The sequence below is a fragment of the Mchenga conophoros genome, linkage group LG6 (assembly GCF_057382185.1).
Source record: "Mchenga conophoros isolate Kocher_MC1m ecotype Shallow Benthic linkage group LG6, M_conophoros_male_GT1.1, whole genome shotgun sequence".
Taxonomy (NCBI): domain Eukaryota; kingdom Metazoa; phylum Chordata; class Actinopteri; order Cichliformes; family Cichlidae; genus Mchenga; species Mchenga conophoros.
In genome coordinates, this window is record NC_140531.1 from 7591985 (window position 1) to 7615965 (window position 23981).

General features: G+C 41.5%; 1 protein-coding gene across 1 annotated transcript in view; it reads right to left on the minus strand.

Annotated features, from left to right (window-relative positions):
- The window catches only part of LOC146572014 (venom factor-like), a 38890-nt gene that overhangs the window by 2776 nt on the left and 12133 nt on the right, over positions 1–23981 (minus strand). The window contains exons 21-43 of the mRNA XM_085276028.1: positions 23604–23952; positions 18140–18225; positions 17074–17213; positions 16783–16992; positions 16617–16677; positions 15084–15167; positions 14796–14999; positions 14499–14574; positions 14074–14236; positions 8981–9094; positions 8745–8895; positions 7982–8145; positions 7720–7872; positions 7506–7565; positions 7284–7374; positions 4429–4480; positions 4015–4102; positions 3511–3600; positions 3250–3355; positions 2910–2999; positions 2732–2815; positions 428–508; positions 100–247 (exon numbers count right to left, since the gene is read on the minus strand). Of these exons, the coding sequence (XP_085132154.1) occupies positions 100–247; positions 428–508; positions 2732–2815; positions 2910–2999; positions 3250–3355; positions 3511–3600; positions 4015–4102; positions 4429–4480; positions 7284–7374; positions 7506–7565; positions 7720–7872; positions 7982–8145; positions 8745–8895; positions 8981–9094; positions 14074–14236; positions 14499–14574; positions 14796–14999; positions 15084–15167; positions 16617–16677; positions 16783–16992; positions 17074–17213; positions 18140–18225; positions 23604–23952 (2845 nt within the window). The remainder of the gene's footprint in view (positions 1–99; positions 248–427; positions 509–2731; positions 2816–2909; positions 3000–3249; positions 3356–3510; positions 3601–4014; positions 4103–4428; positions 4481–7283; positions 7375–7505; positions 7566–7719; positions 7873–7981; positions 8146–8744; positions 8896–8980; positions 9095–14073; positions 14237–14498; positions 14575–14795; positions 15000–15083; positions 15168–16616; positions 16678–16782; positions 16993–17073; positions 17214–18139; positions 18226–23603; positions 23953–23981) is intronic.

The window sequence follows — 23981 nt, forward strand, 5'->3', positions numbered from 1 at the left end:
AGCACCCAAGTGTCTCATAGTAAACTTGTCCTGTCATAGTTCCGTATTTGAATCAACACAAAATTATTTGTAAGCATTTATTTTTCCTGTTCTGCTCACTTGTTGGTTTCAGTATCAACATTCCACTGGTCGTCCTTGGGGCCAATGATGAGGTATTGGGAGCCCTGCTTCAAGTCTAGTCCATCTCTGCAACCTCCGTGAGACATGAAGATCCTCGTCTGACCCGCTCCAACTCCACCCTCCAGACCTGAGTGGGAGAAGAACAAATATAATAAGCCTTCATTTGTCTTTGAGTTACAAGAATGCACAAGCAGCACTTCATAAATGGGGTCACCAAATAATGAAAAAGTTAACTGGACCACATCATTCCTCCATTGCTCACACTGAAAAGACTGAGAGGTGAAAGCCAGTCACTACTAGGACTCACCCAGTTTGATAACTTGTGTGATCTCCATCTCATATTTGTCGTAGTAACTCTGGATGACATTCAGCACCTTCACCTGGAAAACTAAAACACAGTAGCAACCAAACCTGAGCATCATGAGCAAATTACTGTAAAATTAATCGGACTCTTAAATGGGTGAGGCACTGTTTCCATATATTAATAGTATATTCTCCTGCCACCCTCAGACACTGTGCAAACGAGCTGGCCCCAGTGTTTTCTGGCATCTTCAACTCCTCACTGCAGGCATGTCATGTGCCTGCCTGCTTCAAGTCCTCTACCATAATCCCTGTCCCCAAGAAACCTAGGATCACTGGACTAAATGACTACAGACCCGTGGCTCTGACATCTGTGGTCATGAAGTCATTTGAGCGCCTAGTTCTCTCCCATCTCAAGACCCTCACGGCCCCCCTCCTGGACCCCCTGCAGTTTGCATATAGAGCCAACAGGTCTGTAGACGACGCCATCAACATGGCCCTACACTTCATCCTGCAGCATCTGGACTCCCCAGGAACCTACGCCAGGATCCTGTTTGTGGACTTCAGCTCTGCCTTCAACACCATCCTTCCAGACCATCTCCGAGGCAAGCTTTCCCAGATGAATGTACCTGATCCCATCTGCCGGTGGATCACTGACTTCCTGACGGACAGGAAGCAGCACGTGAGGCTGGGGAAGAATGTCTCGGACTCCCGGACCATCAGCACCGGCTCCCCTCAGGGCTGTGTTCTTTCTCCTCTGCTCTTCTCCATGTACACCAACTGCTGCACCTCCACCCACCAGTCTGTCAAGCTAATCAAGTTCGCAGATGACACCACCGTCATTGGGCTCATCTCTGACGGGGATGAGTCTGCCTACAGGAGGGAGGTTGAACGTCTGGTGTCCTGGTGCAGCCACAACAACCTGGTGCTGAATGCCCAGAAGACAGTGGAGATTATTGTGGACTTCAGGAAGCACACAGCCCCACTCCCCCCCATCATCCTGACTGACACCCCCATCACCTCTGTGGACTCATTCCGCTTCCTGGGTACCACCATCACCCAGGACCTGAAGTGGGAGCCCACCATCACCTCCGTCATCAAGAAAGCCCAGCAGAGGATGTACTTCCTGAGGCAGCTGAAGAAATTCAACCTGCCAACACGGACGATGATGCAATTCTACACTGCAATCATCGAGTCCATCCTCACCTCCTCCATCACCGTGTGGTACGCTGGAGCCACTATCAGGGACAAACAGAGACTGCAGCGTGTTGTGCGCTCTGCTGAGAAGGTGATTGGCTGCAGACTCCCATCTCTGCAGGACCTGTACACCTCCAGGACATTGCGGCGTGCAGCCCGGATCTCAGCTGACCCTTCTCACCCTGGACACAGTCTGTTTGACCTGCTCCCCTCAGGCAGGAGGCTCCGGTCCATTCGCACCAGAACCTCTCGCCACAAGAACAGTTTCTTCCCCTCTGCTGTTGGACACATGAACAATAACCACATGACTGTCCCCGCCACTCACACATGACCCTACGCTGTGTCACTGCATCATCTCATGTCTGGCACTGATCACCACCTGCACTCATGTATATATCCTTCTACGTAGCACTCTTAATTCTTATTCTCATGTATATATCTCATGTATATCTCATGCACATATCTTTCTTTCTACATAGCACTTTAATTCTTATTGTTTGCACTGAAGCACCGCAGCAAATTCCTAATGTTGTAAACCTCAACATCTGGCAATAAACCCATTCTGATTCTGATTCTGATTCTAACTGTTTCCACGACAAAATAATAATAGCATTACTAACAAAAGGGGGAGGTGACAGTTTCCCACCCTTTTCCAGTAAGATACTAAACTGAAATTCTGTATGATGCCCTGGGGAGTTGCTATATGAGCGATTCATGGTCCACATGGTAAATGAGAGAAAAATAAAGCAGGAGAGCAATAGTGCCATCAGCTAAACTTTCTTTACAATGTTTTAAATATTACAGTTTCTGTGAATGCTCACATTATGCTTCCATTTATTACTCAAACAACATATTATTTGTTCCTACTCTAAAAGCTGATTCGCTGCAGGGCTTATGTCATTGTTACTGCTTGAATAAGGGCATTTAATGTGGCTTCTTTTATTTCTATAAATATTAAAATCTTAATCTCTTCATCTAGCGGCAGTTTTGACAACGTACATCTGAATATTTTTAAATCATTTGAATGGCAGTCAGCCAATGAACATGCAAAAGTGTAAGCCTCCAGTGTGCAGGCATGCATGTTAAAGGCGCCGGAGTGTAAAAGCACATGTACCATGGTGTAAGCTCTTGCAGGCAAACGTCTCTCTTTCTTTGCTGGGGAAGTTTTCACTGTCCACTTTGGAGATGCAGCAGTCACCTGGAGGTTTTGAAACCACGGGAGGTCAAATGTGCAGAGGTGGAAAAAAAATACACGCATCCTTTAATGCATTGTTGCAAATCCCATACTTTACCCTGTGTGCAGCGGCAGACGTTGTTTCTGCAGATCTGGCTGAGCTGCTCCTTGTTCTCACGGGGGGTGTAAGTACGACTGCAGCGGCGGTCTGTGACAAAGTGAGAGGGGAGAAATCTAAAAGCTTTAATGTTATTATTATTATTATTTATTTATCTTGGTTTTATGCGAAATATAAGGATGCAGTACAACTTGGCCACTTGGTTGGCTGCTCTCAGCCATGCAACATATGGTCACCTGCTCATCCCAGTGAGCTAAACTGCCGTTCCTTTTATAAGTATTTCTTATAATACTGTATCGCAGAATCTCTGATTTTTATGTCTACAGCTGTATTTCCCAACCTGGGTTGTAATACTCGTAAACAGTCACTGAGGATGGCTGCAGGAGGCCAACTTTGAAGGTCTGCTGGAGTCTGAATATTAGGATCTCAGGCTCTTTGTGAGAAACCTACAAAGAGAAACAATGCAGAGCAGGGGGAATGTTATAAGACATACTTCTTAAAAATGGTACATAAAACTGACTTAAACTGGACAGATTTTAACTCCTCATACTCTTTCTTCCTGTAATCCAATAAATGAGACAGTGGTCTACAGCACAGTTACCTTAAACAGGTGGATGATCAGGGATCCCCTGTCACTCAGGTTATCTACTATCTGGAAGTTGTTGATGTAATGATCCACTGAGTTGGACAACTAGAGACAAACATGTTCAGAATTTATTAGTTCAATTTAAACAGAAATAAAATGCTGCCGTGTAGAAAACATTCTATAGAATTGTATTTAAAGTGTAAATTCACAATGCAATGCTGTATTTATTACCGAAATATGTTAAACCCATTACAGCCTTAGGTGATGCAGGGGTCAAACAAGTGAGCTGAGGTGTGCTTTTTGGTGTGATACTGATAAATTACAGTAAAGAAAACTGAGCTTGCAGCTTAACTTTTTCACAACACGCACAGAAAAAAGTTTGAATAAAACAAAATAAAATAGATGTAAAATAAATTCAGGTTTACTCTGTGTAAGAAAGCTAAAACTAAACTTGGATCATTTCTTAGCCATGAAAGCTTTGTTTCAGATTTTTGAAGCACTGGCCTAGAGGCTGATTACCATCTCCAGGTCTGAGTTTTCTGGGGTGAAGCCAGTGGGCAAACTGATGTCAAGAACCACCATCCTGACGTCTCTGGGTCCTAAAGCCCTGCGAAAGAAAAGCAGAAAGCACTGGCAAAGGATATGAAATCTAAATCTGAAAGGACCCAAATGATCTGATTAACCTCATGAGAAATGTGAGCAGCTGTTCTGAATCGCTGGATCAATAACTCACATTCAGTGGACCAAATGTTCAAAGAAAATTTATTACGGTCAGACAGACTCACATTTGGCAGTTTTTGTTTAAAAATGTGGTCGTCCCATATTAAAAAGTTGACTGTTTTTGCTGTTTGCTACACTTTGTATGAAGTAAAAGATATAAAAATACACTTTTTTTTCTTATTCTCTAAAATTTAGCAAGTAATTGTATCTTACCTCACTTTGATGGTGATCTGATAGGACTTTTCTACATCTGCTGGAGGCTTTTCTGTTATGAGATGGAGGAAAAGTGTTATTAAATATGTAATCCATAAAGCTTGCTGAAGATACTTGGTGTGTATATGTATTGATAGTTTTTTTATGTATATGTTTGTCATATTGCAGTTGCTGTCTTTTCTACTGTTTTTAAAAAAAAAAAAATCAGATGTTTGATTTCACACTACATGCCGTTCATGATTGAAACCTCCCATTTACTAGCACACTGGCTTTTACCTCCCAAGGTAGGGTTTGTGTCCCCTCCAGGTCTTGAACTGGGGATCTTTCATATAAGATAAGATAAGATAGAACTTTATTAATCCCTCGGGTGGGTTCCTCTGGGAAATTCGACTTCCAAAAAAAGCACAGCAACGACCGAAGAAAGTAGAAAGTTTTAAAATTATTTTTTAAAAAGCCACATAAATGGTCCTCCTTGGGGCCTATGATGTTTGTATTAATGTACATACATCAGTATTTTAAATGGTATTTCAGCCATTCCCAAAATTAAGAATAGAGAGATTTTCAAAAATCTTCTCCAGCCCACGTACACCTTAAAATCAAACTCTGACCACACACCAGCCTGAGAGGAGTTTCCTTCTTTGTTTTTATGTGAAACCTCGATCTGTTGATGACTGACTGTTTAAAGCTGATTCTCCAGTAACAGCTCTCTTTTCCCACCTAAAAGCTACTGTACAATTTGAATTCTTTCTGTACCAGTAATGACATATATAACATACACTCCAGATTCCATTAAAACATTAAACAAATAACATGTTTGTGTTACGGCAGGCTTGTAGTTTACAGTTATTTAAGAAAAGTTAAATTTGTATCTTTTGAACTAAGTCCTGTTTTATCTTATTTCAAAATATCAAGGAAATGAAACGTGCTGAAATGTGTTTCATCATTGTTTGACCCTTTCATTGACATGAAATTATCGCCACATGTCAGTAACATCCCAACACACCAACTGACATGTATTTAATGCCTCAAACAAAATTCTTTGTTGGTGATGAGAGCTTCAAGACGCCTCCCGAATGGACACGCTAGTCACATGCAGTGGTCAGGTGTGATTTGTTTCATTTTTCCACACAAACAGTCTTCAAATCCTGAGGTCTCTGTGGGCTCCTTCTCTGAACTCGTTCAGTAGATTTCTCAGCTGGATTCAGGTCAGGTGATTGGCTGAGAAACCAGCTGAGAGTTTCCTTGGCTGTGTTTGGGACGATTGCCTTGCTGAAACATCCACCCTCGTTTCATCATCATAATCCTGGTGGAGGGCTGCAGATTTTTATCAACAGTGTTATAGTACATGTTTCTGTAACATATTGGTCTAATGTTAGCTGTATAATTCATCTCATTGTTTGTTGTGTGAAGTTGGCACTGGTTTCGTGTGATTTTATGTGTCACATTTGCTGTGAGCCAATGGCTGTGATGGGGTTGGATTAATTGAAGGCCCACACTACAAACACTGCTGTGATATTTTGTCTCTGAGGTATGTTATATGGCCAGAACTAAGATGACTTGATTTAAATATGTTGATGGTGGATAGTGTGCTGCTCTGTGAATTGTATAATGAAGATGGGGTGATATTGTGTGTCTCTGTGCAGGCCAGGACCTACTATATGCCACAGCCTAAAGGCAGAGTTGGGTTGCTGAGGTTGGAGTAATTACCAGCCTTCTACTTACAGGGTGGGTCTTGAAGGACAACTACTAATCCCAGTTAAGTAGTTGGCATGTAAAGTGCAACTGACTTGTGCCATCGCAGGCTCGCGCCTTCAACTGGTGTGTTTTATACCTTTAGCAAGCGGGGCGCTGGACTGTGTATCTCTTCATTTTTTTGATCATTGTACTAATAAATTATGTCAGAATTGTATTAGTTGTCATCTTTTGCCCACAGCTGAGACAGCTGGTCAGACCTAGAATATGTCTGTGTTCGATTTCCATTCATCCTTCCTGAAATTACATGAAGTGTGCCAGTGCCGTATGCAGAAAAACAGCCCACACCATGATGTTCCCAATTCCAAGCTTCATTGTTGGTATGGTGCTTTTGGTGCTTTCTTTTTCCTCTGAAAATATGCAGTGCCCTTTGACCTCGTAACATTGTGTGTATTATGGTGTCAAAGGTCAGTTTTGACCACACTATAGTCTCCCAGTATATCACAGGCTTGTCTAAATGCTGTTCAGCAACTTTGAATTCAACATGCTTTTTCTTCAGAAATTGAGTGTTGCATGGTGAGTGTTCATGCAGGCCATGGTGGTTGACCGATTTTCTTTTTTCTGTAGGTCTCTGTAAGTCCTCCTTGGCTTTTAGACAACTCTTCTGAATACTTTTCACTCCTCTGTCTGAAATCTTGCAGGGAAGATCTGGTCCTGGCCGGTTTGTTGTGAAGTGGTGACTGCATTCTTCAGTAGTTTAGAAACTCTTCTGTGACCAATGCCATCAGTATGTTTTCCAACAATAAGGTTGTGACAGCCTCATATTGTTTTAACCCATCATGAGATGTTTCTTGTGTGACACCTTGGTAACGAGACACCTTTTTATAGACCATCAGCCAGGACTGAACCAGCTGATATTAATTTGCAATAAGTGGCATGATTAGTTCCTAATTACTAACAGATTTCAGCTGGTGCCTTTTAGTACCTCCACTTTTTGTTCAGTATTTTTCCCCTGTGTCATTTCGCATTATAACGCGTAACATCATTTGATTTCTTTGCATGTGTAGATGTCAATTGCACCTTTAGAGATACATTTAGTTAAATTGGTGACACATTCAACACTTATTTTATCTGCTGTATTTGAGACATATAAATGGAGTTACCCTGGGACTCTTCAACAGCAACACTGAGCTCAAAGTGCTGGCAGGGCATTTTCTCATCCACCTCATGCAGCTGGTTATAATGGGTCACAACCTTGGGTCAAATTTCAGGAAGAGAAATCGATCAGTCAAAAACGATTGTACAGCCAAATATAGGTACTGTCCTACTATTTAATTTAATTATCTCTAATGAGTTTTATTAATAATCATTCAGTGCATTTATACCTCAAGTATTCCCTGTCCGTTTCCTTGAGCTCTGACTTCCAAATCAAGGTTAGCAGGCAACTGTGCAACAAAAGCACCGCAGAAGAAGAAAAATATTGGATAATGATGTTATTACACTCAGTGATGTTCTTAAATCCCAAATCATCACAGTTCAAAGTTACGAAACTCCGCTACAAGCCTGGATTCTGTTTATATTTCTTTTAATGTCTCTCACCTTGGATGAGCGAGCGCCATAGGCTGTCCTTGGGTCAAAATGGTAGCGGATGTCTCTGCGTCCAGTGATCCTGATGTCTACATTCAGACTGAGGTCATCAGGAGGTCTCTTGATCATATACTCTGACAATGCCTGAAGCACCACCATGGTGGACTGGAAGAGTAGAGAACGAAAAAACCTAACTGGCAGCCTTCTGACAATTAAATCTGGCATGAAATATAATATCAACAAGTGAAATAAATCTAAATATCCTTTAACTGACCTGAGTAGAGCCAAAGCCGCCTCCTCTTCTTCGCTGGCTGTTCAGCCATTTAAAGGCTGCTGCTGCTTCCTCCATGTGACCCAACTTAATAAGAGCCAGCAGGGCATAGCCGGTCGCCTCCAAGGTGAAGAAGTGGTTTTCCCTGTCAGGCCAGTGGCTGCCACCTGCAGCAGCGACAGAATTAGAGGGATGTTTTACACTTATCCTCAGTGGCTTTTCGATACTATTTGAATGCCGGCTTTAAGAGCACACAGCTTTAGTCCGTACAGCAAAAGTGCAGTGATTAGGGCTATGTCATACCATACTGTCTGCCATAACATCAGTACAAACTTTTACGTGATTGAAAAATAGTGTTATATGACAATATCAACGATATAGCAAGTAAACAGAATCCTGCTAGTAGACAGAAATGAGTTAAATTCAATTATATTGTATTTTATTTATGTAGCACTAAACCACAACAGTTCCTTTAAGGTGTGTTTTATTTTCAGGTGAATACCTTATAATAATACACAGAAAACAGCCAGATGACTCCCTAGGAGTGATTTGGCGACAGTGGGAAGGAAAACTCCCTTTTAACAGGCAGAAACCTCCAGCAGAACCAGGCTTTTTGTTTTACTGATGCTTTGCATGATGATAAACCAGGACTTTAAGCAAGTTTTAGTTGCTTAAGGTACATTTACTCTGGTAACTCAAATGAAAACAAGAAAACAAAACAAATCAAATTAAAAAACAGAACTATAATCATTCTGATTGAGGATACCTCGGGCTGCAGCTTCGAGTAACGGTTGATGAACATTGTGAGGTGCCCCCACAAGAGCCAGAGCATAAGAGGTGATGGCCACGGTGTACGGTCTCCTCCCATTTCTAGTCAGTGCATTGGTCAAGTACTGTGTCGTCTTACCCATGGCATTCTATACCACATGAGTGGGTAGATGATGGGTTAGTATAATTACAATTACAACAAGTGTTAAAGAGACATTGCTGCTTGTAACTTACCTCCATCTCCAAACCAGGAATGACGCAGGTGATCCCTGCCTGCTTGGCCTCAGCTAGTGCGATGTGGACAAAGGCGGTAAGTGTTATCTCTGGGTCATCGCCACGGAGACCGCCCTAGAGGCGATGAGAGGGAGAAGGGCTTTATCGCAGTTATCAAAGATTTTGGGCAGAAAGCACCTAAAGTAAATTTCCTGGTTCCTTTATAGCACTTTTCTTTCCTACTGAGCACTCAAGGAGCTTAGACAACATTACCCAAAGAACTTCTATCTAATATTTGTCGATGATATAATCTAACAGTGATGATCCGATGAACGCATCAGAGGAACTCAGTATCTTTCCGAAGGATACTGTGCAAATTGCATGCAGACTGGAACAGTCCACCAACAACCATTCAGTTAGTACGGGACCTGCTCTACCTTCTGAACTAGAAACTTTTTAAGGGGTTATTCAGTATTTGAGACCTTCATCATCTCTTTCTCCCATGCCTTGTAATTTTGTATTACAGTTTTTTACAGACGCTAGGACACATTTCTCAATACTTAGGTCACGTTTGCAAAACTCCTCACACAGTGAGCACAACAGAAGTCTATGTGGGCTAAACTGAGGACCAGTTATCATTGTTTTGGCACAAAATGCATTCAATGACTACATCTCTCAAATTTAATGAATCATCTTCTCACTCAGACACAACAACTGCCAAAAAGCTTTGTACGGACAGGACATTTTGCATGTGCTTACATACTGTTTTCAAAACTGTTAAACTTATGGCCAAAACAATAACACAATGCAAAACTTGAAAAGACAGCAAAATTCAACAACAATATTTTATTGAAACATATTTTAAATCTAAAAATGCAGTTTAACCAGCCACAGCTTGTTCTCATTGTAGATGAACATCTACACAGGTGTTACTCCTTCAATTTTTCAACTCCTTCAATTCTGGCATGCCAGAAGATTCTTTCCTAGGTGTGTTGCCCTAGATGACATAAGATGTGATGTGGATGAGAACCTGTGGCCAAATGGAGAAGACCGAGTAGATTAGCATTACTATTGTATGTGTATCAGTGGATGGTGTGTATACAAATTCTTGTATTTTGGGATTACTTAGTGCAAAAAAATAAAAAATACATAAACAAATATTAACGAATTCTGCATGATGTCTGATTCATTCCAGTAACATATATTGAAATTATAAACAGAGATGTGTCCTTGTTTTACACAAGTAAACACTGTGTAATGCTACATGTTGTTAGTGTTTTTTAGGTCATTGTTTTGTGGGTGACAAAGTGTGTTTGTCGGCTGTCAACCTTTGCTAGTGTTCTGGAAGAATGAGTTTATTTGAGACCTGAATGAAGTGTTTTGGTAGTTGTAGTGCATTTTGAATGTGAAATGAACTGCTTTGCCAAGCTGACGGTCAGTTAGGAGGATTGTGTGAAGTGTTTTGCAAAAGTGACCTAAGTATTGAGAAATGTGTCCTAGCGTCTGTAAAAAACTGTAAAACCATCGGAATAATTCAAGTATTTGATTATTTAGAATTTTAATCACTGAATAAAGTGTCTAAAATAATGGAAACTATTTTAAATGAGTTAAATAAAGTTGTTTGTTAGATTTTAAAAATGTACAAATGCTTAAAGTTAAAGAAAGAAAATATGTCATCAGAAAATAGTGGCATGCTACATGACAGCGTGCTTTTTCTGTTGTTCATCAGCAGACAAAAGGATTATAAAGACTGGGCCTTTTTGTTGTATTTATATTCTACTTTCATAATAATCTCTTTCTTTTCAGTTTATTGATTTGATTTTGTTAGTCTTGGAAGTTGTGATTGAATAATAAAGCAATCATTTTGAAAGGTGTAGTTTTTACTTCATATTTGTATTTTATCCATCTATCCTTATGGGCTCAAATTGTGGTCATAAATATTTTGTACAATGTGAAAGGACCATAAAGCAGCTCTATAAAGCACCCCTCCAATAGCCAAACCCATCTGTTCTCCGATTGGATTGTTAAATTTGTGATTGACATGACATGGTGTCTCTCTCCCCTCCCTCCAGGACATTTACAGCACCCGTCTCACTAAAAAAGCCCTTTGCATAGCGGCTGATCCCACGCACCCAATGCAAAGCTTCTTCAAGCTGCTGCCGTTGGGGAGGAGACTGCGGAGTCTCCAGGCCAGGACCAGCAGGCTGAAGGACAGCTTCATCCATCAGGCTGTCAGGAAGCTTAACTCCCTCCCGATTCTGCCCCCTCTCCCCTCTCTCCTCCACGGTCTCACTGAACTCTGTCACACACACACAAACACACACACTCTCTGACTCACTCACTGGCCTGCACCAGTTACCAGTCACTTTGTGGAGCATTGGACTGCCATTACCTCATAAGACTTTGTTGTTACACTTTCTCTTACCGTACATTACTAAATCTCCATTTGCACTATTTGCCTATTTGCACTACTCTGCCTGGTTTACACTCAATGTCACTTACCCATTATATTGTATATTGTATAGCTTTCTTGTTATATGTAAAATTGTATTTATTTAAATTTTTACTTTTTAATTATTTTACTTGCATTTTTAATCACTTTTATATTTAAATATATTTAAATGTTCATTTGCTATTTATCTAGGGATTGAGAGTAACGCAATTTCTATTCTCTGTATGTCCTGTACATGTGGCAGAATCGACAAATAAAGTTGATATTTGACTTTGACATTGGCCAATCAGATGAAAGGAAGAAAAATAGGGTCAAAATTTGTACTTGTAACTTGAAACTTGAGTGCAGAGTTTCACACGTATTTTTTGGCTAAGTCCACACACAAATGTTTTTTACGCACACACAAATTCTTTTTACACATACAAATCCTGATTTACAAGTACAAAATATTTATGACCACAATCTGAGCCCATATATCCTACCGACAGTACAGATTCAGACAACAATTAACACTCACATTTACAGGTGTAAGCGATGGTACAACAGGCCATCTACCAATCAGAAGGTTGGTGGATTGACTCCCAGTTCTCCATAGGAGAGTCCACGCTGTGGTTGAATCTCAGATTCAGAGGGAACAATATAGTTTTTGCCTGGGTTATGGATCACAAGAACAGCTCTTTAATCTGTAAAGGATAAGGGATTCTGCCCAACCAGTCTACATCTTCTTGGAGAAGGCATCAACCGTGTCTCTTAGGGGATCATGTAGGGAGCACTGTGGGAGGATGGATATCTAACCTGTTGTGCCATCTGGTCATGAGCTCTGGGTCATGACTGAAAGAAAGAACGTCTGGGCTTCTCTGCTTAGACGACTGCCCACAAGACAGACGGACGGATGGACGGATCAATAGACTGATGTTTATTTTCCAAGTTACAGTTTGTCTGAATGGTTTAAATTTGATAAACTTAGCTGTAATAGCTATCATAATGAAACAGCTTATTTTGTTATTACACATTGTGGTGGGGCGTGGTTTGCGGTGCCGTGCGGACGCACCTGCACGGCATCCGCAATCACGCCGGCCGTGTTAAAACACTGGGACTCAGGGGTTGGTGTGTGTGTGGTGTGACGTGAATTAAATAAAGTTGGCTCTGAACGTTGCTCCGTGGTCCCGCCGTGCCTTATTCACGCCACATTGGTGCCGAAACCCAGGAGGCAGCACGGCGGGTCCGTATCGGAGTCAGGGAATGGAGGAGCTGGCCCGGAGGGTGGCCGAAATGGCGGCCGCCCAGCGGGAGCAGGCGGCGGAGGTGCGTCGCCAGCAGGAAGAGCTGCAGGACCGGTCCGAGCGCCACCTGGAAAGGATTGGGGAGCTGGTGGCGCTGCTCTGGGCCTGGGCGCCACCCCCACAAGTGTGTCCCGAGGACAGTGAAGCGGTGGAGGAGCCGTGTGGGGCACCTCGGCAGCCGGAGGTGGTGGACGAGTCACGCGGGGGTCCGAGCCTGCCGGAGGAGGAGGAGCAGCCGGGTGAAGGGCTGCTCCTGCCGGGAGCGGTGGAGGAGCCGCTCCAATCGGAGGCGGAGGACGAGGCGGGCGAGGGGCTACACCTGCCGGAGGAAGAGGAGTCGCTCCACCCAGAGGTGGACGAGGGGCTGTGCCTGCTGGAGGCGGAGGCGCAGTGCGGGGAGCCGCTCCAAACGGGAGTGGCGGAGGCGGAGCAGCCGTGCGAGGAGACGGAGGTCCCTGCTCCAGAGCAGCCTGCGCAGCCGGAGTTGGAGGCAGAGGAGCGGGATAGCCCCGCTAAGCCGGGGGTCGGCGGGCTGGCTAGTCCAGCCTCGCTGCCACCAGTCGATTCTGCGCGCCTGACGTCTGCCCAGCCGCCTGTGTACAGGAGCTCACAGCCATGCCTGTGGGGCCGTGTCCGTTTGCTACGCGGCCGACCTCCGGACCAGCTTCGCCGTTGCCGCTGGATGCGCGGGCGGCCACCAGAATGGACGCTTCCCCGTCGCTTGGGCTGGGGCGCCGATGTTTTGGGCCGAGTCTCGCCCCAGTTCGCGGGGGGGGGAGTAGGTTCGGCCAGATTGCTCCCCGGCCTCAATCGGGCGATGGGGGTATGTGGTGGGGCGTGGTTTGCGGTGCCTTGCGGACGCACCTGCACGGCATCCGCAATCACGCCGGCCGTGTTAAAACACGGGGACTCAGGGGTTGGTGTGTGTGGTGTGGCGTGAATTAAATAAAGTTGGCTCTGAACGTTGCTCCGTGGTCCCGCCGTGCCTTATTCACGCCACATCACACACACACCAACCCCTGAGTCCCCGTGTTTTAACACGGCCGGCGTGATTGCGGATGCCGTGCAGGTGCGTCCGCAAGGCACCGCAAACCACGCCCCACCACACACATTTATTGCAATTAAAGTTTTTATTTATTCTGTCGCACTCCATAAATTCTACATTTCTGTGGCTGCACTGAATAAATTTGTCCTTTTTCACATCTGATTTTCAGTCGTGTGTTCAGGCTGAGAGGTTATGCTCGTGAAGACGTGTAGTTTACAAGAGAAACAATACAAGGACCAGGAAATGAAAACTTTTCTCTCTTTGAGTGGAAACCACATAGATTACCAACCTCACAGTGTGAGTGTGTGGCTGTATACGTGCATGTGTTTCTCACCGTCATGGTAGTGCTGTAAACTGGGTTGTCCTCTACATACATTCCTTTATTTTCTCTGAGTTTGTTCATCACCAGGTAGACCAGAGGGTCGCACACTTGTTGCTTCTCAATGCCCATGATGGAGTGAGCCATGGAGAACACCTTTACCACATATGCTGTGATCCTGTCAATCACAATCTATGTCATATATATGATTTATCTAACAGAATAAATTTTATCTATTTATGAATCTCAAACTGATTTTCCTCACTGACTCACTTCTGTACAGTTTAGCACAGTAAAACTGAAATAAACATGTATTGTTTTTGTTATGTGACACATGTAAGTTGGAAAATCACTACCGCAAAGACTAATAAAAATAATATTTTAGTGTTGTCAAAACTGAAATACTTGAAAGCTCTAAGAATGTAAGGATTCGTCAGTACCAGGTACTCGCTCCTTCCCTCCTGTAGGGCGGGTAAGAGCCGTCACGCCTTCTGTATGCCAGCTGATTGTCATAGCCTGAAAACACAAAAGAATTTCCTGTTTTAACCACAAAGACATAGACAATAACTAGGTGTTCATATTCCAGCCTTTTGTGCTTAGAAAGTTTTTTGCAAACTGGTTTTAGATTTCTTTTGCAAACCTCAGCTTTTATTGTAGAATTAAGCCATAGAAAATAATAAAAACAGTAAATCCCCCTTTCCTTCTTTTTTGTTCTTCGCTTTTTGCTTTCGTCTCACCTCTCTTGATGTACTGGAGAGCCTCTGCTCTGCGCTGCACGCCTACGCTCTCCCAGTTGTCAGTTCGGTCTAAGTAGAGGGTGGCAATGAGGGGCAGAGTAATGGAGGCTAGGTTCTGCTCCACACAGCCACCAGGCATCCTGATCAGAGATCCCAGAGAGTCCTCGTTGATGGAGTTCTCAATACTGTCTGCTAACACGCTGCCTAGTAGGGAAAAAGAAGTTTCATGAACAAGCCTCCTTCTTGGTTTCATTTTTGATCCTTCTCACCACTCTGACAGTTACTGACCTCTGACATTGATCAATGACTCAGGTTGAGAGTTTGGCACTACTGACTCCAGTTCAATCTTTCCAACACGGACTGTCTGCGTTCCTGTTTTGGATGCAAACATATTGACACCGAATTAAAAATGAAGAAACTCAAAGGGAGCAGATATAAATGTGAAACCTCATAACTTTGGTAAACTTTAGACCCAGTTCCATAAAATCTAAATAAAAACAGAATGCAAAGATTTGCAAATGTCACAAAACCACATTTTATTCATAATAGAAAATATCAAATGTGAAAATGCACCATTTTAAGAAAATTGTTATTTCATTTTGAATTTGATGGCTGCAACACAATACAGGACAGGGCTGTATTTATCGCTATGTAGCATCCCCTCTTCTTTTAACTACAGTCTGTAAAAGTCTGGTAACTGAGGAGACCAGTTGCTGAACTTTTGGGAGAGGAATGTTTTCCCGTTCTACATCCGAAATAACAGTCTGCAATGCTGGGATCCACATGGCCTGACCAACAACCCCAATGCCAAACGATGGCACCTCTCTTTGGAGAGTTTTTCAGTCTATCCCAGACCCTAGCTGTTCAACGGGTGTCCTGGGTGTTGGATTTTTTGTTTCACGTGTGGTTAAAAGTAGTTGTGGGTTTAAAGAATCGATTTTCCTGATTCAAATCGATTTTAGTTTTAGAAATCGCTCCCAAAACTATTTCAACAACCACCAAACAGCTAGTGTCAGCTTTGTTTTTATACATAGGCTAATTATAAAAACATGGATATGTCCTGATAAATGATCAGAATTATAACATTTCTGACTGTCTGAGTCAAATCAAATCGGGACCTTGTGAATCAGAATCAAAGCAGTTATAGAAATCGAGTCTCTTTTGAATGAGGTTTGGCACAGAGAAGATGAGGCAGGAACTAGTATGTGTGGATAGCTAAATGTATTCACAGACAGTGAGTTCGGGGACTGATCACATGCCAGTTATTACTGCAGTGCTGTCTGAGAGTCTAAAGATCAAGGGCACCCAATTTTTCAACCCTGCCCCCTTGCACGCAGAGAGATTCTTTTTTTAGATGATGTTATGTATGATAACTGATGATAAATAAATGAGGGATACTAGAGCAAAATTTTTCTGCAATTTTTAGACTCAGTTTGTGAACTCGGTGAGCCTCCGCCCTCCTAATCTGTTCGTTTTAGAACTATTCATGTTACTGAGCTGCTACCAATAAACCCAGTTAGTCTCCAGCTGTTCCTCCAGCTGTTTTGTTTAGTACCACATACTTTTCCCACTTTTTTTGAACTGTGCTTCTGCCATTAAATTCAAAATGAGCTAATTTTCCATGAAGTACTAAAGTGTGTCATTTTAAACATTCGATGTTCTTATTATAACTCTATTGTGAATATGCATCTATGAGATTTTCAAGTCATTACATTCTGTTATTATTTACATTTTACATATTTGTCACAACCTTTTGGGAACTGTGGTCATAAAATAGGGAATGACACATTATCATACCTCACTGCTTACTCATCTACTTACCCCCCTCAGCGGATGGGTTCAACACCACACTCCAAACTTCAGTCTTCTGCACTCCATCGAGCTGTTTGTATCAGGAAAAAAGGTTTTGATTCAAGAAGATATGTGTTACTTATTAATTATCTTCTAAGCACACAGAAAATGCCAGTTTCATCACACAGTCACTTACCACTACCCGTAAAAGCTTCTGGATACGGTCTCCTCCCGTCATGTCTCTCCCGAGCACCATCACCTCCAAGGGATGTTTTCCCACCACCAGCGGTACAATGGTGTAGGGCACAGCTATCGAAGAGCCAGCTGGCACTGTCACTTCCTGTGTGTGTCTGTCCTTGAAAGCAATGCTGCATATGCCTTCAGTCTTCATGAGCACCACCCTGACCTGAGCAGAAAGCGATCAGCCGTTACAGAAGAAGAAGCTGGTAATTTATGAGAAAGAGTAAAAGTAAGTCAATAATCTTACATGTAGTTCCTCAGAGCCGTAGTTATGGACCACAGCTTTTATTTCAACCTGTTCGTGTCTCGCCACTGAATATGGCAGCTTCAGCTCCACAAAGAAACGTTTCCACGCTCTGAAGTTGTAGGGCTCCGCAACACAGAAACCTGCAGATTCACAAGATGGTGAAAAACGTCTGTGAGGGATTAGGATTCTGACAATTTCTCTATCATTCGGGTTGATGATAGAAAACAGGATAGTTTGGAAACTTTTAATCGTGGAGCATTGTTTGCCACTGTTTGTTTTCACCTGGAGGTGATGGAGGTAGAGCACATTCACTCTGTTGCCAAGTGTGAAAGTATATTATTTTCTTTTGCTCTGAGAAATTGGTGGTTGACAGAATGTGAAAAACGTTGTCCTTAACTTTTAGTTAAACATAGAAAAGCAAAACGTATTTTTTTAAAATGGTTAATTTAAGAATTGGGTTAATTTTTGATTGTTGCCAGGACACGATATTTCTTATTAATATAAGACATCCCTACAAATCATGCTTTAATCTTACATGGTAGTGTAAAACTTGCTGTCATTTCCTCCTGATTAAACTACTGTAACTCCTTATACACTTGATTGAGCCAATAAAATACACACTGTCTGGAACAACCTCATAGAGGAAATCTGATCACAGTATCTTCCAAAACACTCTTAAGTTAACATTTGTATACATTTCTCACTGACTCTTGTTTTATGTTGTTTTTTTTTATAATATTTTATCATCTCTCCTCTCCAGATCTCTCCTGTCTCTCTCACTATGTCTATCTCACTTTGTAAAGTATTATGTCAATGTGTTTTGAAATACACTATATAAATATTGTGTATTATTACCACTATTACAAAAAAAGTGTTGTAACAGTATATCCATAATCAAACATAATGATAATTTTTAGATAACATCCTTTTTTGGGATTACACAAAATAACCGTTTTTTATCTGGAAGTTTAAACGTGTTTCCCATTAAAGCCAGACTGCATCAATTTCCAAAAACTGAGTCCCTAACCAGTTAAGCACTTTGATTCCCAGTTCGCTGTCATCTCACCTGTGTGGGGTGATGCACTGACAGCCAGAAGCCCCCATTCTGTGATGCTATCAGGTAAGGGGTCCCCCATTGTCAGCGAGGCCAGCCTGTTGATAAGATCCATGTTATTTATTTTTTTTTATCTTACAATAGATCCAAGCTCAAAACTACAAGTAGACAATTGCTATACTATATTATACTATGTAGAAATTTTGCATACTCAACAGAAAATGTGTACAGTATAGATGTCTAAATATATATTTAAAGTAAGATTTTAAAAAAATAAACCTTTTACAGTTAATACACAGAACATTTAATTTTAAGTAAAGTTTTTCTTTTTTGTTTGTTTGTTTTTTGCTGTTAACAAACAACAAATCAGTGTTTAATCACTAACTCCATCCCATTAGTTTGAGTCTGATCTATCATGAAGTCTTTATTTCAGAAGAATAACATTTGGTAATGATTAACTAATGAATAATGGAGTACACTGAATTTTACTTTCCACTAATGTCATTAGACTTAAATTTATTTATGAACTTACCACCTATGACACCAAACATGCTGTATATAAAAAATAAAGCACTGACTAATAAATTAACATGAATTAGATATTACTAATCACCTGTGTATATTAGTTATCATTGTTAGCTGAAACATAACTAGCCAATAACAATTCATTAACTACCAGTTTACTGTAGTACGAGTTATGATTATGGCATAATAATGTGCAGTTTAAAAAATGACACTTCTCACTCTCTTTTATCTCTATTAAACTGCAGTGAAGGTTTCTGAAGTTTCAGCAAACAATCTATAAAACATTAACTTGGTTCTAGACACTAGCAGATGGTTTTCACAGAGCAAGCACGACACAGATACAGTGCAGGAATTTGTGTTGCTACATTGTGAGTGTACGCACACACACCGATGGTCACGATGGTGAAACACAGAATGATGTTGTGTTCATGTTTTCTGCACTTAGAACTGTTTGTTCTGCTGTTATCACTGACCGAACAGCACGATCCCGCTCGCTTAAAAAAATGTTTTTTTCTTTTATCAGACAGACAGATTGAGAGAAATCAGTGAGCGATGATCCTAATTAGTCCATTAATCTGTGGATGTTGACAGAAGGACAGCATTTCAAGCCAAGTCTTGTAAACTTTTCAAATACTGCGGACATTTAAGTGTTGCAGCAACACGTGTTTAAAAGTCTATTAGTTCAGTTCGATTTGATTTACTGTATCACACCAAAACACAACAGTATTCGCCTCAAGGACCTTTATATTGTGAGGTGCAATAAAAGTCTTTAAAGGTCAATGGATATAAAATACTGTGTTCCTGCTAACCCACAGAAACGCTGGTTTACTGTATATTTTTATCAGTGACGATGAATCATGATATTTTACAAACCGAGTTACACACTGCTAGTAGAGTGTACACCGCAGTCAAATCAACCCACTGAACTTGAGTTCAGTTTTTTCCCACTGGAGCCCACATGATATTAAAGCATCTGTAACTAATACTTTCAGTTTACCTGTTTCCTCCACCATGCTTTCACACTGTGATAAATTTGGTTTAATATGAATTACATGCAAGTGGGAACAATCACAAAGGCTACACTAAGGGCGGATATTTGCATTATTGTGATGCGGTAACTGTGGATTTGCCTAGAGCTGATACTGATCTGTGTTTGTCTCTGTGCTTGATTTTTAAGATTTCATTCAGGTGGTTTATCACTAAAGAAAAAGCTGTTACCAGTGTCCATGATGAAGGGGTGAGAAGTAAGTGTAGGAGAGAAAGGCAGTATATGACGATGCTTTAAATATCGGACTAGTGGAAAGTTAAAAGTATTAATGAACAGAGATGGGCAGTAACACATTACAAGTAACACGTTGCTTTTTTCAAAGAACAAGTAAAGTAAGGGATTACTATTGCAAAAAAGTAATTAGATTCCTATTACTTTCCGGTAAGCACGCTGCGTTATGGTTACTAAAACGTCATTGTGTTTGTGAGTATTGTTATGATATTTTGATACCACGGTTAGCATTTACAGAAGATTGTTTTATACAGAAAAGAGTTGCTCAATAAGGCCCATCTACTAGTTGTTTTTCTCTTTCTCTGTGACCCAAGAATTAATGTGTAGGACTCACAAGCTGGTACCCCAAGGTCGAAAACACCACAGAGATGAGACCACTTCCTTACTCCCATCCTCCCTTTTTCTTTATCTCCTGGAAAAGGCTCGTTAAAGGCTAGGTGGTTTGTTTCAGAATTCACTGATGAAAGAACTCTGTATTCTATGTCTAGGAGTGTATTTTGCTGGGATGATCATAAATTGTAGCTGAGCTGATAAACTACACACAGGATACTTCTTTGCTCACAAGGCAGGAAGACGTTTCCTTATTTGGTCTGTACCGGTTTGAACTGGGAAAGCTGACACACGAACCTTTTTTTCATCTATATAAACTGCTGTGTATCAAATAAACCTTTGAGTCGATTGGGAAGGCAACCTAAAGCAGTCTCTGTTTTCTTGTTCTCCCAAGCTGCTCCCGAGCTCGTACTAACACGCTGAATGGCATACCTGAGTGTTACTTTAAATAATTAGGAATCTTAGAAGGAAAGGACAAAACTCTGCTTATCGCTCACGCCACGGAGGAAACCCGGGATGGCAATTTCCTTCAATTTTGGTGTCAGAAGTGGGATTACTGACAGAAGGTAAATATGCGTCTTTCATATTTATATAGAGACCTATTATACCTCTCTCAGTGATCGATCCATAAAAAAACGGGATATGCTGACGAAGTTTCACTTAGTGATCCAGAGAGATACACTGACTGACTTCCTCAGTCCCCGAATAAAGTAAATTAACCCTTGTGTGGTGTTGGTGGACACAGGAAGTTGCCTGTTGTCTTGAATATTTTAATTTTGTTTAAGTTGCTCACTCAGAAAGAGTGACACAGGAAGTTGCCTGTTGTCTTAAATACTTCTCGTTAAGTGAGAAGTTGCTCACCAAAGAGTGACACAGGAAGTTGCCTGTTGTCTTAAATACTTCTCGTTAAGTGAGAAGTTGCTCACCAAAGAGTGACACAGGGAGAAGTTGAACGGGTCTCACAGACCCGATTACCATACAAGGGTTAAAAGCAGTAAATTAAAAGCAGAAAGACACAGGAAGTTGCCTGTTGTTTTACGAGAAGTTGCTCGTTAAGCGAGAAGTTGCTCGCTAAGTGAGAGTTGCTCACCCAAACAAAAATTGCTAGCAATAAATTTAAAGTGACCTCAGCTGTGCCGCAGCGAAAATACTAACATAAATCCTCCTAGCGTGTAAACCCCTCTGGAAATCACTGAACATGGGTCAGAATAATTCAAAGACCACAGACAGGTCCGATAAAAAATCTAAAGTACCTGTAAAACCAAAAATTAATAAAATACAAAATAAAGTCTCAAATAACGGCTCAGTATAACTCCCATTTCCGGTTACGTGTAACCTACGTCCGCGAATCGGTGAAGACGTCCATGATCACGTATCCAGAACATGCGGGAGTGCTTATGTGACTGACTTTGTTTACAACTTAAGAAGTTCAATGCATTCTAATTTCTTTTCGGAGCCTTATCCCGAACGATTATCGCCAGAAAACAGGTCAGTAGAAATGTTGAATATCATTTGTGATAAGAAAAGTAGTCTGCTTAAAAAGTCCTGTAGAAAATATATGATAGAATGCCGCGACGTGATGCATCAAATGTTACCGCTATGGACAAAAGGAGGGTAAATAATGACAAAGTCGCCGATTTCTTTAAGAATCTAAAGAAATTCCTGCTAACAATGTCCAGAGACAAAAGTGACTTAAATACAGTAACTATGTGTAAACAGAAGCCTGATGAATCTATCCTAGTATTCATGAAACGCTTTATGCACTGTTGGACAAGCTAGAGGTGCAAATTTAGCTCAGTTTTCCAGCAGCCGCAGACACCCAGAGCAAAAATGAATTTGTGTATTTAATTTAACACAAAGGGTGAAATGTTTGCTGACACTGATAACAGCTTATGTTTTCTCTGCCCTATGTACCGACATGATGGAGAAGGAACATCCTCTGTGTCAGCTGGACCCTCAGCAGAGAATGAACTCAACATCCTTTTTGTCCGGTACTCTATGTCACACACTGTGCCAAAAAAACGTGTACAGACGCCACTAACAGGTAATCCCATGACTGGGAGCCACACTTTTGTTTCTCTCACACTGTTCAACAACATGATAACTGCTCACACAAGTGAAGGTCAAACAGTGATTTTGTTACATAACTCAGACATAGGTTACGAAATATGTCGACACATAGATCTAACCTACCCTATCCACTGTACTATTTCTGCAGTTACATTGCCAGCTGAATACCAGAATATGACATTATGGTCTAAAAGTGAGAATGATATAGGATTTATTGACTGTACACTTTATCACGTACACCTATTAAAACACAACAAGCAGTATATGTCAAGCAACATCCCACTTCTGACACCAAAATTGAAGGAAATTGCCATCCCGGGTTTCCTCCGTGGCGTGAGCGATAAGCAGAGTTTTGTCCTTTCCTTCTAAGATTCCTAATTATTTAAAGTAACACTCAGGTATGCCATTCAGCGTGTTAGTACGAGCTCGGGAGCAGCTTGGGAGAACAAGAAAACAGAGACTGCTTTAGGTTGCCTTCCCAATCGACTCAAAGGTTTATTTGATACACAGCAGTTTATATAGATGAAAAAAAGGTTCGTGTGTCAGCTTTCCCAGTTCAAACCGGTACAGACCAAATAAGGAAACGTCTTCCTGCCTTGTGAGCAAAGAAGTATCCTGTGTGTAGTTTATCAGCTCAGCTACAATTTATGATCATCCCAGCAAAATACACTCCTAGACATAGAATACAGAGTTCTTTCATCAGTGAATTCTGAAACAAACCACCTAGCCTTTAACGAGCCTTTTCCAGGAGATAAAGAAAAAGGGAGGATGGGAGTAAGGAAGTGGTCTCATCTCTGTGGTGTTTTCGACCTTGGGGTACCAGCTTGTGAGTCCTACACATTAATTCTTGGGTCACAGAGAAAGAGAAAAACAACTAGTAGATGGGCCTTATTGAGCAACTCTTTTCTGTATAAAACAATCTTCTGTAAATGCTAACCGTGGTATCAAAATATCATAACAAGTATGTCTCATGACAATGACATGAGTACGTGCAACAACTGTGGCAGCAACAGACGTGTGTAGATCAACATGCAGCGTTTAAAGCTTGGAGGTACTGACATTACTTTTAGTTTGATTCCGTAAAAAGTGGCAAAAACATTAACGTCTGCTGCACACTATTTTCAAGTAATTTGACCAACATTGTTTATGACTCAAGTACTCAACAGTGGTTTAATTGCATGTCCCGCTTTGCAGCTGAAACAACCAAGTTACTAACTAACCAATCAGACTTGTCTTCATTAGATGTAACCTCTGGTCTAATCATTTACTCACCCGTCTCTGCTGTCTCTATCTGCCTGATTGGGCAGGTTAACATCCATCCACATCCAAGACTCATAGAACTTGGAACGCAGATATACGTCAGCCTCATCTGTATACTCTTCTTCCTCTTCGCCTTCCTCGATGATCTCTTTTGCAATTGAACTAAGCACATCATATTCGTCCTCTGCTTTCCTCGCATAATTCTCAAGGTACACTTCACGCCCAATTGGTCCAGGCTGGCCGGGAAATGAACGCAATACTTCAGTTTCAGGTCGTCCTGGTAGTCCAGGTTGTCCTTGTAGTCCAGGTTGTCCAGGTCGTCCTTGTAGTCCAGGTTGTCCAGGTGAAGGATATCTCCAGTCTGTAATATTTGAATATATTCACACAGTT